Source organism: Malurus melanocephalus, unplaced genomic scaffold (genome assembly GCF_030028575.1).
Source record: "Malurus melanocephalus ecotype Western Australia unplaced genomic scaffold, MMel_1.1 scaffold_395, whole genome shotgun sequence".
NCBI lineage: Eukaryota > Metazoa > Chordata > Aves > Passeriformes > Maluridae > Malurus > Malurus melanocephalus.
In genome coordinates this window covers 215,743-234,088 of record NW_026623627.1, presented here as the reverse complement: position 1 = coordinate 234,088, position 18,346 = coordinate 215,743, and the positions used below count along the sequence as shown (strand labels likewise).

The 18,346-nt window shown below is 40.7% G+C and overlaps 1 protein-coding gene across 3 annotated transcripts in view; it reads right to left on the bottom strand.

The window, feature by feature from the left end:
* The window catches only part of PTPN3 (protein tyrosine phosphatase non-receptor type 3), a 158,931-nt gene extending 151,770 nt beyond the window's left edge, over positions 1 to 7,161 (bottom strand). For all 3 annotated transcript variants that reach the window (XM_057379243.1, XM_057379244.1, XM_057379246.1), the window contains exon 1: positions 6,957 to 7,161. In XM_057379243.1, the coding sequence (XP_057235226.1) occupies positions 6,957 to 7,005 (49 nt within the window). In that variant the 5' untranslated portion in view covers positions 7,006 to 7,161. The remainder of the gene's footprint in view (positions 1 to 6,956) is intronic.
* Positions 7,162 to 18,346: the final 11,185 nt, after the last annotated feature.

Sequence of the window (18,346 nt, the reverse complement as noted above, 5' to 3'; positions counted from 1 at the left end):
ACCTATGCCCAGTTACCAAAACTCACATATGGGCATTCACTGATTACGACCTAGGCAATTGTAACCTTGTAAGCCCAAGCAAACAGGATACAATGCCCCTGTACCATAGAGATTTCAGCAAAGAGAAGTATTTTTTTGATATTGCGCTCCCTATTACATAACTGGGAACAGGGCTAATGAACATGTTTCAGTCAAAGCATCACAGGTGTTACAAATTGCTTTCTCTCTTGGAGGCCCTGTTATTAACCCAGTTACTGCTGGTAATAATACCTGCTGCTCTGCAAATAAGCCTGAAAAATGCACTGGGGCCAGATTCAATAAAAGGCTTAGGTGACTCAGCGTTAAGTTGGTGTAATACCCCTGTATTTAAGATCTCAGGCCTTTGAGCAGAGTCTGAATCCTGAGCAATGGATCTATAAAGTGCACAAAGAGTGTTAGGTGCTTGTAATAACAACCCCAAGCAGCTTAGCATGTCCCTGCTTGGACCTAGCCAATAAACCTGGCTGGGTGGGGAGAGAAACCTTAAAACCCACCTGGCAGACCTGCAAGGAGACACTTGCATTTGGCTGGGATCTGCAGCCTGGATCCCTGCCAATATACAACCTAGTGGGATTTCCCCCGCCATCTCCTTTATTTATTTTCCATTTTCTTTTTTTCTCCTTCCCTCCAGAGAGCTGTGCAGCCCTCACACTTTTTAACATCCCTTTGCCACAGCTGCCACACAATCACAGAAGGCTCTGCTGCTATAGCAGTGACCAGGGAACTGGACATCCTAAATTTGGCTCCCATTTTGGCTGCACAGTGTGCATGGGAAGGGGACTTCAGTGCCTGTCCACCCTCCTCCCCCCAGGCTTATGGCACTGGCAGCTCTAAAGTAGGTCAGTGTGAGTGGGCTGCAGGGAATTGCTCCTCATCCTCCCTCTGCAACTGTGCGGGAAACGATTCAATCCATAAAGGGAAAGAGCACTCCAGGCAACCAAGTCATGTTTCCTCATTCTCAGGGCACTCTCCTGGCATGAGGGCATCCAGGTTTCTGGCCCTTGTCYGTGCCTGTTTTTCTGTGTTTTAACCACCAGAGGTTGAATGGGAATGACAAGAAAAAGAAGACCCAGCAGGGAAACTAAAACTCAGGCCTGTCCAGCTCTGCTTGGAGTGAGGAACCAAGCACTGGGCTGGTGGCATGGCTGAAGTGGGACTGCCTGTAGCCAGAGTCACCTCTCTGCTGCTGGCATGGCTTTCTCTCAAGAGACTGAAAAGATYTGAACATTCCCTATTCAGACAGAGAATGAAAATCTCCAAGCCCTCTAAAGTACACACTCCATCTACTGGGTAGTGCTTGGGCAGAGAGGAAGAATTTTGCATTTTGGCAGCAAAAAGCAAGAGTCACTGCACATAAAAAGGTGAGAAATATGCCCCTGAAAGCTGAGTATGTTTAGAGTACACTTGTGGGACCAATTGTCCCTACAATAGACTTAGTTAGGGATATGCRCAAAGTGACCCTTGAATTACTCACTCAACTCCACTAAGATTGGGACATCTCAGGATATGCACAGGCACACAGCTTCAAGATCTTGGTAAACTGAAGAGCAAATAAGCTCTTGAACTTAATCAGTACCAGCTTTGTTGGGATTTTAGTCTTAAAKGTCTCAGCTGGGTCAAGCCCCAGGTCAGAAAATCTGACATGGATTTGACACCTTGCTCCTTTTAAATGAGCAGCAGGGAATAGTCTCCTGCAGACTGCAGTGCTCCAAACTCCATTCCTCTGAAAGGAAACACCATGCAAAATGTTGTTCTCAGTTACCTCATTACAACTTTGACAGCATAACTGGGCCAAAAATATGACAGCAGAATTGGTTTGCGGGGCTTGTTTTGTTTTGGTTTTTTTTATTGTTTTTCATAGGCAAGGTCACACTACAGTATGGTGAGAAATACAAGTAGACTCCTCACTACCAGCAGCTTTATGTGGCCAATGCAGTAGAGTTTCTACCCCTTGGGAATCCAGTACAACAGAAACTAGCAGATGTGATGGAAGAAAAAAATCTCAAGAGTCAGRAACCTTCCCAGACTCAGGACTACAGTGGGCAGTAAATGTGTGTATGATCCTTTGTAAATGTGATATGTTTGCTGAGAGATACTACAGACATATTTTGAGTCCATTTTAAACTTTGTTCTGCTCTTTTCTCCCTGAACATTGTTTCCCTTCCTTGCAAAGTTAGCCCAGGCCAGCCTCCCACTGTCCCTCAGAGCCCATCTCCCTGCACAGGGAGCTGAACGCCTCCAGCTGCTGGTAGAATTCCCCTGTGTTACCACAGCAGCACAAACAGGAAACATTCAACACAAGGATTCTGTGTGGGCAAAGCCTCTGCATCCTCTGGGTGAATGAACAGCATTTCTGAAGGAGCCTGCAGAGTCCAGGTGTTTACTCCMTCTCCTTTTCCAATGAAGCCTGGCATTTTTCTGGGACAATTAGCATAATCTGTGCAAAATGAGTAGCCAGCACTTGGTTATACCAACTTCATGCAGAGAAGCTTGCTAATGGCCACTGTACTCAGAAAGAACATAACTTAAGCTGTTTCCCCAAATTTACTTCTCTGTACCCTTGGACAGGTACATTTGTCCTTCTCACATATCTGCCTGGGCTCCACCCTTGCATTGCATAAGCCCTTCTCCCAAAGATAAATCAACACAGAGGCATACACATGGAAGGATCTTTCTGAGTGGAGAAACATGTGAATAGCATGTCTATTACTTTGGGCTTGTTTGCAGTTTATTTTTTCTTCCTTTGAACAGATCTGATCTTCGGAAAGTAAGGAGTGATACAGACTTCATTTCCGATTAGCTGACTGCAGCCATAGATAGGACTGACATACACTGATGTGTTAATTTGGCAACATATCAAAAAAATCAGAGCCAAAAAAGCTGACAGGCAGCACAGTTCCCTGGAAAATAGATTTCCTTAAATAAATCTTTTGTTTTGACAGCATGACAGCTCTGTTCGAGAACTGTATCTGTATTGGAACACTATATTTTGATTTCTCAAAGACATGCAATTTAACTGCGCATGACATTTTGATTTAAAATGTGCATTAACTGCAACTTACAGAGAGTGTGTCAGATGTTTTAGAAATTGATTCCCTGTTAGGTTTTAAAAAGGTAGCTGTTCATCAGTAGATAACTAGGGCTGTTTTTCTTGTGATCCACCTGAGACTAGTTCATCRTCTGACATGATTTAATATGTTAATCCACAATCCAAAAAAAACCAAAACAAAGGAAGTCTTCACTGAAAAATTTGAGAAGTGATATAAAAAAATGTAATATTGGTAACTGGGCATCTACCTGCTTTGAGGGTGATCATTCATTAAAAAAAAATCTAAGTCTAAAAGAATGCATTCTGACATATAAAACAATAAATTTAGAATTGGAAATTAAAAACAAAACCAAAAACACCCCCCCCCCAAATTAAAAAATGAGACTGAGAATGAGCAAGTGTCTGGGAAAACTGTTTCAGATAAAGACTTTTTAAATACTCCTCCTGGGCAACCACACATTTTTGTCTTCTCAAGACAAAAGAGAGCAGATACCTCCCACATCTTCTCATCAGCAYGCTCATGATACCACAGTGCTGCTCTTAGACAACAAGGACAAAATATATTAATTTTACCATGTTTTTTCAAATCTGAAACTTAAGTAAAGCCTCCTGAAAGTGTGTTTGACATTTCATAGCTGAGAAACAGTCATGAMAATTGAACAAAAATAGACCAACACTCACCTCAAACACAAATMATTTCTGGTTGAAATAGCTGGGTTTGGTTTTAACATTAAGGTGATTTTCTTTTGGAATTATTGAAAAAAGAATAGGTTGTTATTAACCACGTGACAGAAAATAAAAGCACAAAAGTGTTGGGTTTTTTTTGAGTTTTTATTTGTTTGTTGATGTTTTTTTGTTTGTTTTATTTTGGGGTTTTTTGTTGGATGACTTCCTTTTGGTTGGTTGGTTGTTTTTTGAGGTTTGTTTGTTTTTTTTAAGGCTTAGACCAATATGCTTTTGTCATATGCTTTTCTAGAGTTTAAGAAAAAGTAAATCTATATTTGGGCTTTGGGAATATAGAAATATTACCTAAAGAAGCAGACTAACAGAAGATATTCAAAATTATTGAAAAATTATGAAACCATTATTAAAATAAATAACAATGCAAAGGGACGAGTGCCAAAAWGAACTTGTTATTCTTCTTGGAAATTTACATTTGCAAGCAGATATTTAGGAATACCTGGGACTCTGTCACATAGCTTAGAAGTCTGTTTATCCCATTCTAGGAGGAACTACACATTTGATACACTTTTTGCTTTCTAAGGGGAGTAAAATCCATCACAATGGCTAATTTGCTATTTTTTCCTTTGAAAGCTGCCTCACCAAGGGAATTTCTAATGGCTTCAACAGAGTTAGCTCCAAATGCCTGGTGAATGCCTGGTGAAATAGGGCTATAGACCACAGGAAACCCCGGCTCATAATCACAAGGGAAGAGAAAGTATTCGCCTGTGGACTGAATAACCTGGCACTATGGCACCAGACCATCAGTATTCTATGACATTCATGTCCCATGACTAACTACAGGCTAATTGTTCAATGCTGGGATCATCCTGGTGTTTCTTGGAGGTCAAAAAGAAAAAAAAAAACCCAAACCATGAACATCTTAGTTTTTGCTTGACACACTTTTAGGGAGACAAATGGCATTAAGCAGAAGGCACATGGGAATGTGTTGTCACAGATAGCCAGACCTTTAGTTCAGCTGCAAAGTTTTGGGTTTCTTGTTGACTTCACATAGCAACAAGTAGAAAACCAACAGCTCCCAACAAGTAGGTGCAAACTCCCAAGGATGTACCATGCTCATTTTGCTTAGCAGAAAGAATTTCTTTAAAGATTCAGGTTTTATTTATAAGCTTAAACCTACAGCAGGTTGACCTTTTGGATCAATCCAAGAAAGCATTTTGTTTTGAGCTAAAAAGTGTCACCCACTGAGGCATAAATTGACCCTTTACAGCTAGAATGGACCCAGTAGTATTCTGTCTTTTTAACACGTCAAATACACACCCTACCTGTTCTGGGCAAGTGTTGATACTGTAAATTCAGGGAGGCTGGGCCTTGGTTCTTTCTTAAGCCCAGGGGTAACTCAGTTGGCTTCAAGGGGTCACTGCTGATTCATGGCACCAGAAGGTGTAATTAGTGGGCCCAGCTCATCCATCCTGAGGCTTCCCTCCTCCTATGGATTTAGTTGCTTTGGGCTTGATTTGATTCCTCTRTGCAATTTTTCAGCCCCTACAGTGCAGCATGTGACATTTCTGTGAATCTGACAGCCAAACTGAGACTGTGAAATCTCTCTCTCTCTCTCTCTAACACATGCAAATACAGTGACACACAGTAAGAAGTTAAATTTCATATACAAAACTGAGCAATTTGAGAGGTCCAGTGACCTTGTATGTCTTCCATAAAAGGCAACTGGATGATTTTAAAGCACTATGACTCCCATTTTTTTTTAATATTAAAGTGAAAAACAGAAACAAAAAATATCAGTCCATGAACCCAAAAAACCCTTATATTGCTGAAGTTACAACAAAGCTAAAAATAAAGTATTGTAATTCTGCTTTTAAAAAAACCTTTAATAGGACACTAGGCAGCGGAAAAGAAAGTATGGTTTGGATGGGGTTTTTTAATAACACAAATATTTTTACTCCAGGTTTCATTTAAGCTCTGTTACAGTCAGTTGGTTATGAGCTCCTAAGTCAGCTCAACAGGACACTGTGGTAAGGATGATTTTGATCTCTCTCTTGCCTTTCACATATACAAAGTAGSGAGCAGAAAACAAGACAAAACTGAAAATGTCTCTCCACATGTAAACTACATCTTTGCTGACATTCCTATTCTGCTCCTGATAACCAATAAAACCCTGTAGAAAGCGGCATCTTTACAAACAGAACAAAGACAATCCTTCAATCTGTAATAAATTTTAAATAATCCCTAATGAAGTTGCCAAAGCAAGCTAAGCCATTCAAAAAGCAGTATTTCTCCAGTTGAAAGGGAGAAGAGATTTTTTTTGTGCTGAATTTTGTTCTGGCAGTGTACTGAAGTCGCTTCAGGACGTACCAGTTCCGTTTCTACATTTGCTTAATATTTTGTTCAGACATGTCTAGTCCAGACTAAGTTACCTGACTTTATTGTAGTCAGCTACATTTCTACCTTTCTGTCATACTCATCTTTGGTGCACTGGAAATCTTACTTGTTTTTTGCTAGTCTTTTAAAACAATACCAGGCCTTTGGAAAGCCAGTATGTACAGATTTTATTTGGTTTGTTGACTGTAGTACCTTTWCTGGTAATAAAACCAAAATTTCTGTTTGGCAGAGAAGTTCTGTGACAGCCCGCTTTCAGGAAGGAGGGATGGATTTGGGTGTATTCCCACTGTACCCTAATCTCAGCTGACATTTGGATAAAATATCAGAAAGCTTGTCTTAGGAAAAAGAGGCATTGCATTGTTAAAAAAAACTAAACCATTGGTTTTAATCACCCCATGTCTTTCCTGAAAATGCCTTCTTAGCACTCCAGTCTGCTCCTCAAGTTACTAAATCAAAGCTCATTGTCCATATTCTCTACCACACAAGCAGCTCCACGCCACAGCACTTTGCAAATACAAGCAGAAAGTCAAAGATTAAAGCAAGTTTTTTCAAGAAGCTTTTATATCAGAGTTGWGCATACAAGCATCCTTTCTTTTGCTTGTAAGTACAATAATCGTATTTCAATTGCATGCCTAMAATATAAAGTTAATAGCTTCCTTATTTCCTTATTTTAGCATTTCCCCTCTACTCCCTCAGTCTTTTCAATTATACAACCTAGATAWTTCCTTTCATTTCCTTCCTCCCGTGTCCTGTTTTCATTTCTTATACAAAATCATATTTGGTCACTTACACTTTTCTGGAGGATAAGCACACGACAGCAGCATCTCTTGTTCCACCATGGTGCTGTCTGTTGCAGAGGTCAGTGGTCCCTTAAAAAGTGCTTTCAGAAAATATTTTGGAAAGCTAAGCTAACTCATGCAGGCTTCTGAACTTCTCCAGCACTCTTGGCTTCTGTGTGCTGTCACATGCTATCCTCCCTCCTGAGAAACCTGTGAAACGGGTCTGGCAACACACAACTTGTGTGTCAGAAGAGTTTTAATTGATTCATTGCAACAGGTACCCACCCTCATTAAAAAAAAAAAAAAAAAAAAAAAAAAAAAGCTGTTGAAAGGAGTAGTCTCTTAGCGCCTCATTTGAAATTACAGCACCTGCCCAATGTCACAGCTGGTGCACTTTGCACTTTAAAGGGAAACTACTTGCTGGGTTTGCGAATACACAGGAAATAATTTCAAGTCAATCTTAACGTGCCAAAATAAACCACGAATAGCGGTAGAGTTGGGCTGCTTCTGTGCCGTGGGAGAGCAGGAATCCTTCTGCTGTGAGACGAGATGCCAAGGGGTGCCACTGCATCTCCCCAGGGCTCTGTGGGACAAAGCAGCTCCACATTGCTCTGCAGAGGCTTCTGTCTCCACGAGCAGCCACTCTGACAGCTACTGACATGAAAATATTGTGTGGGAATGCATCCCCAGGAAGGTGAGGGTGTCAGTGCCTCAATGCTCRCAGGGAGGGCTCCTCCATGCTCTGCCTCTCAGCAGCCCTGTCCGCCCACCCAAGGGTGAGTGAGGAGCGCCCAGCACTGCCCTGCAARCCCCTCTCAGCTCAGCTGCCATTTACCTGTTCCCCCCATGACCAAGAAGGATTGCAGGGGGACCGTGATTGTGACCCTTCACATCACGGTGCAGCCTGTGGTACTCCCACRGCAGTTCCCTACTGATTTTACAAGCTGGCAATGCCATCTCCAAGCGAGGCTGTGGTTAGCAAGGAAGCAAAAAGCAAAAGACATGGGGTTTATGCCTGACTCTGTCTATAATTTGTCCTGTCACCTTGGGCAAATTGCTTTACCTCTTGGTGTTTTTGTTTCCCCATCTCTACCACCCGCATAATTATAGGTCACTTTCTTTGGGAAATGCTTTGAAATCTCTTTACAAAATGGAGCATGAAAGAGGAAGCTGTCTTTATTTTACACTTGTAAAATATTGGGATGTGRCAGACAATAAACAGAAGAGATTTTATGCATATAAAGTGTATTGTTTAAAAAAATGACCTTATTGTAGTAATGATTTATGAAAAGAGATACTCCTACAGAATTTGGCAAAWGATCACATTTTTTTACAGTGGAATGATGAAAGAAAAATCTAAATCAATTCTCACTTCTTGGAACACTACACCCTCCTGGAAATAGAAAGTGCACCAGAGGTTCCTCAGTGGAAAATGATATAATACGGCAATTTCCTGCTTTTCTCTCACCTAGATTAATAAAATCTCCCATTTTACAGCGTGTGAGTACTTACATTGCACTCAATAGGTCTAAATCCTCACTCTAATTTTCTTCCTTTCTCATTGAAAACTGAAACTCAACAAAGCTTACAAAGATTGGTTTTGTTTTGGTTTATTCATGTGCAGTTAGGATTGAACAGATTGATGCAAAGTTCAAAGTGTTTTCCAGAGGTTGAATTCACTCATATGGGAGTCTTGTATTTCTTTTAAAACTTCAGTGAACAAAACGAAAGAGGTGTCCAGAGAAGTTGTGGGTGCTCCATCACTGGAAATGTCCTAAGTCAGATTCGACAGTACTTTAAGGAACMTGGTCTTGTGAAAGATTTGCCTGCCCACAGCTGARGGCTTGSATTAGATGATCTTAAAAGGTCTCTTTTAATGGGTTCCAACCCAAACCCTTCTGTGGCTTTGTGCATGTGTTCACCCACTTCTGCAATGCTGCTCATCAAGGAGCTTTCCTCAACAAGGAATTTTCAAAAGGGCACAACAGTGAACCAGTTTTGCCCTCGAGTTTAGAATAAATAATTTTTCACCYGTTCTAYTTGGGAAGACAGMAGTGGCTGGGCCRTGAGAAGAGCAGGAGGATCTGCCTTGGCTTTCCTGCCTGTGCTTCTGCTGCCATAATTCATGTACCTTCCCAGTCAGGGTGAAGGCATCTCAAATGATAGCAACATGCTTGAGATGATACACTCAAGACAATGTAAACTTGAAAAGTAAAACAAATTTGAAAAAGCTCTCAGGAATTTTAATGTTTGTGTGGTCTGTGAAGAAGAAAAGTTACTGCTTTTCCCCTCCTCATCCTCTTTCTGTAGGACAGTTCTCRACAGATATTTATTTATCCACTGTACTGCTTAGAATAAAATCCTTAACACGGGTGATAGCCCAGAGATTAATCTGGGCCACACTGARCTGAAGATAAGTGGATGTGGGGAAATAGCTTTTTGTGAAATGCCCCTTGATTGCACATTAATACTGACACATTCTGAAAGCTTTYCTGAGTCTCAAAACAATTCTCTGCATGACTTAACATGGCCAGCCAGCATTATTATAGRCCAGGATAATAATGCATATAATAAATGTATAACCTTGCTTCTTACTCCATAATCCACTAATTTCAGAGTCGWGTTCTAGGATGTCCTAAGGTTACTGCACTGACAATTTACAGTATGAGGTGAATCACTCAGAGCTGCAAGATCACAAACTCTTGGAAAGGCATTTGCAGAAGAGTGTGTATTCATTTGTATTGTCTGAATACATACAGTTGCAGTAGGTGACTTCTCAATAATCACATTCTCAAATGAAGCACATTATCAAACTCATGTTGGGCATCAGATAAGCACAGTCTGATTTGAATTTCAATTGTAAGAACTGTTATAAAAAAATAAAAGCTTTCTGTAGAGAGATAATATAAAGATTTCACAAGCAACACTTTATTTTTTTTTTTCTCTCTGTGTAATTCTGCCTGTGAGTGGAACAGGTAGGGAATTAAAGCTGTTCCCCAGTCTTTGAAAATAAGAGGCACAGTGTGAGTTGATTCCAACTTTTTACAGCACAGAAGTGAAAAATGTCAATTGAAGTTGTGCTGTTTGTTTGAGGTAACATTGGCATGAGCAAAAGGATTTGATTAAACATCAAATCCGAAAAACCTGAAAACCCTCTAGTAAGTTAACTAGTATTGTCAGCTTTTGCCAAAACACTAGGAAGAGTCAAGTTTACATAAAGTAGCATTCTGTTGCAATCACGAAATTAAGAGCATGAAGTGGTATCAGCCATTCATGTATTTGAACAGACTCCAAACACTCAAACTGATGCATACATTTGTGAGTTACTGCAAAGAGTGTTCAAATGACAAACATCCCATAATTGTGGTCCTTGATCTTCCAAGAAGCTCGTATCTATAATTATAATCATTGTCAGAAACAAACAGTGCAGGTTTACAGTAACTGGGCAATTGGTGCTTGTCTCCACTGCTGTCACTGAAGTGACAAAGCAAACAAGTCATGCTCTCATCTGCTTTTTTATGATGCTGCATTGTCCTCACTTCAGTATCTTGCTGTAACCTACAATTACRTGTCATTAGCTTTCCGTGGAACTGAACAAAGGCTGTTCAATCCAAGGCTGATTTGGGAATATGCCAGAAGTCTGAGGGTGGACCCTAACTGGCATTCAATGGAACAGGTTTAAGCAATTGTTCCTTTGAACAGCACAGATTGTCCACTACAGGTAATAACTGTTAGCCAGTGCTTTGTGGACATCAAGTCCTGAATACATTGGTGCAGAGAGGCATGTTGTGGTGTCATCCAGACCACTTGGGTAATCTTTGCTTTTCTGTTCCAACTGAAGAACCTTAAAATGCTTAATTTGGCAGAGTAGTGTTTGTTTGGAAAAGGCTTTCAGGTGTTGCTGCATGTGTTACTGGATGGGGCAAAGGGAGGAGGAGGAGCAAGAGCTCTCTTTGGAAGMGATGAAGCTCACTCGATGACAAACTGCGCTGAAACTGCTGCCTTGGCCGGGACACAGTGAGCTGTGAGGTTACACAACACAGAGATGCCGAGCACGGCACTGGTGGAGCACACATCCATAGCAAAGGCACAAAACACACTGGGCCCAGAGCTGATGGGTGGAAAAGGCTTTAGGACATCTTCTCTTGCTGCTTCTGTGTGTTTAGGRCAGAGGCTGTCCTGAGTTTGGGACACCTGTGGTGTAGATCCCTGTGTGTGATCAGTCCAGGCTCCACAGCCATGGAGAGAACCAGGAATGCTGAGGGCAGGAGCTGTGTGAGCTGCTCCAGAATGTCCTTTAGGAGCAGGTGAGCCATTCCCCAGACCYCTTTGTGCCCTGACTCGCTCCCCATTGTCTGTAAAGGGGACTCCCCCAAGACCAGCTCTGAGTGAATTTCAATGTTTACTAAGATGAATTCTGCTTTCCAGATGCTGCACAAAACCAAATAGGTTGCCTTTGTTTTTCTACCTGCACTTTTCTATTTATTTTTCTGGGACAGGGGAATGGATAGTTTCCACTAAGCTGTGCCCTGCAGACCCCAGGATGACACTGGGACCATGAAGAACAAGAGGAACCATAAAGCGATAGACAGCAAYAGCAGTGCTGAACATGTCATCACCTAGAAATAAAATTAGGGGACCTGTTTAAACCATCTGAAATTTATCCTTAAACAAGGTTTTCTGAACAAGGTGTTAAACTGTTGAATTTTTTTTGTTAGATTTTTTTTTTCTCTTAGATATTTAAAAAAATATTTAAATTAAATAACAACTCAATATTTTGATTTCTCAAAATCACAAACCAAATGCCATCACATACTTTTAGACGAAATCTAGTTCAAGCATCCACTGGCAGGGTAATTTCTGTGTGATATGTATCTGCTGTCAGATACAATGCAGATTTCTGAGGAGCCAAGAGAGGTAAGATAGCTTGGTACGCTGGCTGCTTCATCTGGAGCAATTTCAAGGAATGCAGCTTTAAATACCAGGCCATTCAACACTGCTATCAAAGCTTTTCCTTCTAAACTTCCAGTTCCTTGAGATAAATGAGCAAATCCCATCAGGCTGAAAGGACCATGGGAATGAAGTCAGCCTGCTAGGCTGCTGCAGAAACCTGAAGGGCTCCAGGGAGAAAATGTTGGGAGGAAGTGATGTGCTTTCCCATTCTCTGAGAGGGTGATGCAATGTGTTGTTATCCAGCACTACTTTTTTTTTTTTCCTTAGCTTCAGCTCAAGGGATCAACAAACACACCTGAAGGCACAAGAGATGTGTTTAAACAAAGAAGATGTGAACAGATTCAAACCTCAAACTTAAAACAGGCAAACAAAAAGACTGCATAAGGGAAAAAGGAGGCARTTGTAATTGCGAGAGCAAAACCATGCAGAATAATGAATCCAGCAATAAATTGCTGCCAGCACACAAAGATTTCCAGTTAGGTCTGTGGGCTGTTCCAAGCCCTGCCTGCTGAGGGGGCACAATCAGGTAGAACATTTTTTGAAGGATTAAGCTCTCTTTCCGACTTGTCTTCTCTCCRTATTTGGTTATACTGTGGTGTGTTGGGTTGCGTGGCTGGTGAGCCAAGAGGGCTGATGCCTGTGTTTGCTGAACTCTCCCACRTGCAGCAGTTCCCYTCAGAGCCCCACTGAYCAGMTTCATTWCCTGCAGCTTTCAATTGCTCAGGTYTGTAGCTTTGCCAGAAGTGAATTACAGTACGGATTAAATAAAGTTTGAAGGAAACTGTGAAAGCCCCACGCTAAAGTCCAAATGTCATACTCTGGAAGCAAAGATTTTTCTTGCTGGAAAAAGTAGGGAGAGGGAGATACTAACGCATTGGCCCTGGAATTCTATTTGATRGCAAATAAGGGAAAGAAAGCATAAGTGGATCCTGTGGTTGTGGAAACCCTCAGTTAGGTGTCCCCCTCAGAGCCCATTTGCAGCTGCTCCCATCTCTCAGAGCATCTGAGTGTACACCAGGGCCAGAAGCCTCTCTGAGCAGTGCAGGGTTAGGTGAAAGCAAGGCTGGCTAAACCCCCTGTTGGACACATGCTCCTCTCCATGCTTATAATTTGAAGTGATTGTCTGGAATGTAATTTATTTTTCAACTACAATTAGGATAAAAAGGCACTTCCTCACCATTAGTGCTGAAACTTATTTTTGTCGTGAATGAAAAGAGCAGAGAGGTATAATAACAAGAGGAAGAGGATAGTCTTACCTATTAGTCAGTGCATGTGGCCAGTCCTTTTAGAAAACAGTAATTAAGCATAAATAGATTAGACCATAGAATCATAAAATATCCTGAGTTAGAAGGCACCCACAAAGATCGCTGAAGTTCAATTCCAAACCAARAAACACACCATGTGTCTAAGAGCCTTGTCCAAATACTTCTTGGACTCTGTCAGGCTGGCGCTGTGACGACTTCCCTGGAGAGCTGTTCCAGGGCCCAAACACCCTCTGGGTGAAAACCTTTTCCTGATATCCAACCTAAACCTTCCCAGATACAACTTCAGGCCATTCCCTTGGGTCCTGTCACTGGTCACCATAGAGCTGAGATCAGCGTCTGTCTCTCCTCTTCCCCTCACAAGGCAGTTGTAACTGTGATGGGGTCTCCCCTCATTCTTCTCTTCAGGCTGAACAGACCAAGTGACCTCAGACACTCCTCATTTGGCTTCCCCTCCAGACCCTTCACCATTCTGTTGCCCTCCTTTGGACACTGTCCAATGTTTTAATATTTTTTTTATGTTGTGGCACCCAAAACTGTCCCCAGCACTTGAGGTGAGGCCACCCCAGGTCAGAGCAGAGCGGCACAATCCCCTCCCTTGACCGGCTGTGCCCGATGCATCCAGGACACGTTTGTCCCTCCTGGCTGCCAGGGCACTGCTGGCTCATGTTCAACTTGCCATCAGCCAGGATCCCCAGGTCCCTTTCTGTGGTGCTTCTCTGCAGAATTTTGTTTCCCAGTTTGTATGTTTGGCTGTCCTGTTCTGGGCGCAGAACCCAGCACTTGTTTTCATTAAACTACACATGGTTGGTGGATAATTCCAATCGTTGCTGGAAGCGATCGGCAGAAAATAGAGGACACACTGAGGGTGTTAAATGCACAGGACATTCCTAGTATGATTTTGTTTGTCAGCTGAAAGAAGGGGATTATTCCAAGGGGAGGGAAAAAATGCAACCACAAATATTCATTAAAAAAAAAAATCATAAAACTGATCATTTAGAGTGTGAGAGGTTGCTCAGAGTTGGCTGGAGGGTTTAATTACCCTGCATTTCTTGGGTGAGTAAGCTTCTTGCCTTCTTTTCTATGTGTTGACCAGAGGACATACTCAAGCTTCACTGTATTTAGTAAATACCTTAGGGTAGACRAATTCCAAGGGACATCCACATGGTTTCATGCGACAAAATGGTGACATGTCATCACCACCAAGTTATCATCACACAAATTGTCAACATGGACATGTTATTCACCAGTGAGTGTGGCACCTTAATGACACAGAGTGACATTTTGCTTCTTTTCTACACYTGTAAGTCTCAGCAATGTGGCTCCTTCCTAACCTAGTTTTAAGTCCCATAATTTCTTTTGTATTGACACACAAGCATGACTCTTGCACACACACTACAAAACAAACAGTTCCTATTAACTGTATCTCTTTGTAAATTTTACAAAGGCCTTACACAGAAGGAGCTGGGCACCAAAGAATCCTGAACAGCAAAAAGGCCCTCCAGAGGCAATTCAARTTTGGGCAATTAAAGCTTTAATCCTACTAGATTATTTGTGCCATATTCAACAGTTGAAGGGTATTTGAAGCTCCAGATGCATTAAGCTTTACACTTAAGGAAGGAGTGAGAAATACTCCTGTACAGTTCTGTCTGGACAAGGGAGTCAGATSTATCCATGCAGACCTGAAAGGAAAATGTCTCCCAGTCAGTCAGCAAGATGATGGGACATCCTTTATTTAATCATCTCCCTAAGAACTGTGCAAACTGTGGGCGTGGATCAAAAGTCAGGCAAGTGCTCAGTTTGATATTTGCTATACTCAGATGAAAGGAAGTGACATGTTTGGTACAGTTGACCCTAGAGAACAACAGAAAGAAACTGTTTTTAATGCTGCTTAGGACAATATTTCAAGAATGTGATTCTTGCTGAATTTAATCAGTCTCCATGTACGTTCATTACAKAAGCTGATGCTTCATCTTCACATAAGGCTCCAGATTTCTCACATCTGTGTGTGATATGCTCCACACCGTAGCACTTTGAAGTACTGTACCTATTGATGTCTTTGCAGCTGTGCATAGAAATGCAATTTTAAGAATTCTTTTATATTTTCAAATGCTCTCTGCACTAGGAGATCACTAGCTTATTATCCATTCAGCTACTGACTTCTTTGGCATCTGTGCTTTGCTTGCTGGGGATCAGGAAATTCAACCAAAGATAAATAAATAAAACACAGTCTAGGCTTAACTTTATTTTCTTCATTCAGGTAGCTTAGACGTAAAAGTTAAGCACGTTGTACAGTAGATGAAGTTGTGAGACAAAATAGACATGAGCATTTAAAAGAGAATATTTTAATGCTTGATCTGACATTAACTTGCAAAAGGTGAAATTCTTATTCATATTGCTATTCAATCTAACTTTACTAACAAAGTAAGTTCAATTTAAGTTTCTTTCAATTATCATGMTGGTTTAACAACAACATCTGAAGGAAATAAGAAAAGTTAAAGCKATATTTTTACACTCCTTTATGTATATATGCATTTCTAATATTATGCTTCAGCTTACCAAAAAGATACCATCCCTTTGTGGCTCATAAAAGGAGGTCTGTGATAAAAAGMCAGCATATACCTCTCAGTGTTTCTGCTGCTAATTGTCCTGACCTTATGAATCTACATGGATCCCATGACTAAAAATCTTATTGTTCTTTATGTAGTCACACACTCCAGCATGGAGAGGGAAGGCATTATTTAGTGGATTTTACAGCTGTTTTATGAAAATCTGTGTGAGCACTAAATATTAGGAGCTAATAGAATGTCCTTAAAGCAGAAGACAACATTTCCTGGGAAACAAATCAAACTTGTTTGTTATCCACACAAGGATGTCTTTCTGTCTATCTTTCTGTCTAAGTGCCTCAAAAAGAAAGCACAGAAGTAACACCTAAGAGTTTGAAATGCASTGGCTTAAGGTGCTTTCTCACAATGTGTTACTCCATTTGAACAGTATAATTTTAAAGCCATAAATACTAACCAAAATAGCTGATAAAACAAGTTAATCCATGAGCTGATGGAATAGTTTCATTATTCTTTCTTTGATAACTCTCAGTCCCTTGTTCTTACCCCGACAATGATTTTCTGTTATTTGTGGCTTTTTTATTATTTGGAGGTTTATTAATTTTCATTATTATTCTTAGGTAATTTTTGATTTGCAATCTGATATTTTTTGATATGCCCCTTAGGATCAGGTCCAGTTTATAATTAGGGTGCGAAATATAATAATATAATTARGAGTGAGTGTGAAAAACAGAAGTGAAATGATGGTCCACTGGTAATTGARTAAATAAAGGAGATAAAATAATGAACAGGAAACTGATCCTATTCTTATTWAGCATATATTTTATGCCTTGAGAAAAAGGAATCTCCTTCTGTGTTTGTTGTTAGATGTAAATATCAGTGATCACTGCAGCCCAAGTGCTGCCACCAGCTGTGGGCTTTGGAAAGAAGCTGAGCAACCACTGTGTGTTGAGAATTTCTGCTTTTAAGGCCAGATCTCCTGTTTGGTTATTTATATCAAAGTAACATTTGTTCCATTAACTATATTTAAAGTGAAACAAAACCAGATATAAAAACAGTAGATAATACAGCTGATACTCTGTCTCTGAGCAAAGATACACTGACCAAAAAAAACCCAACCCTTTGGATTTTAGGGAAGGATTTTTTCGATGCCTTATTTCATCAGCATATAATGTCTCTCAACAGCCWGTGATGTAAGCAGATGGGATTTCTTGCTGTGAGTCAGCTGGGTATTGATGATGCATCTTCATTAGCAYTTTGGTCCAGGTGAGGAGGGCTTGCTGAAGTGACTCTCCCAATTCCTGTACTCAGCTTTGGCCTAAGAGAGCACCAATTGGATCAAACTCCAGCCACAAATAACCATGCAGTCCATGGAGTAAAACAATCCCTGCAACAGGGATTTTGGGCGTGTTCTGTAGAGCTCTTCCTCTTGCTGTGAACTGATTGCTGATGTAGACATGGCCTCAGAGGGCTCAGTGTTGCTACTTCGTTAAAATGTTGGTGGGKTTTTTGGTGATCAAAACACATCACCTCTGACAATATATGTTTCTTTAAAACAAAATGTCTTGGGGGGAACAGAGCATATTGTTGGAAAGGCTGGCAGGATAATTGAAACAATTCAGTACAATGGAATGTACTGGGTGAGGTGTGGGGGCTTTTTGATTGGCTTGGTTTTAGTTTCTTACAGGATTTYAGCTTTCTCTATATACTAAGATAAGGATTACAGTATTTTAACTTTATAAAAAATGTACTTTAAAGTAATTATTCTCTTTCTAAATGAGAATATATTACCTCAAAATAAAAAAAAAATTAAAATAAAACAAACAAACAAACCAACCAAGTAACAAAAAGAATTTATCATGTAAATCCAGGAAAAAAACTTCCATGGTTTTGAAATATCAGAGTTTTTTTATAGGACTAGATTTCATCTTCAAGGAAGCTCTTATCTTAAACTATTGCCAAAATGGCACAACTATACCAGATATGGCCAAGCACAAGTTTTACAACAATACCATATAGTCCAATTGCTTTCAGTAGCTGCTGCAACCTTGCAATCCCTCTATCTGCTGTAAGCTGTTATTTCCCAGGAAAAGGCAGCAGAAAATTAACTTGTACATGCAGGTCTGTGGTAAATGCCCAAGGAGCCCCACCTTTGCTCCCGTTAGGTTGTTCTGCAAAAAAATTCTACAGTGCTCTGCATTCAGGAAGTTTTGTGCATTTGCAAAGAGTCAAAAGAAAAGRAATTCTTTCTAGTGGTGCAGGCTCTGCCCCTTCCAAGGAGACACATTTGTGAGCAGGCAGAACAGCAAATATTCCCTTCCTTTCCTCACCTAATGCCCTGGCACCACTCACGTCATTTGGACTCATCCCAAGGTCAAAAATGACAGTTGTTTCTCTTCTCCAGCTGAAAGCTGTGGCATTAAAAGCATTAACACTAAGGCGTGTGAATCTTGGACAGCATGGAGCTCACCTGCCGTGCCAAGGCAGTGGAAAGATTTATAGTTTCTAATTTATTTGGGTTGCACCTCTTTTAATGTGGTGAAAATTATATTGCTTTTTTAATTCCTGCTACTGCTTTCCCAGACAGGAATAAGTAGATGCTGCAATGCATTTTTTTTTTTT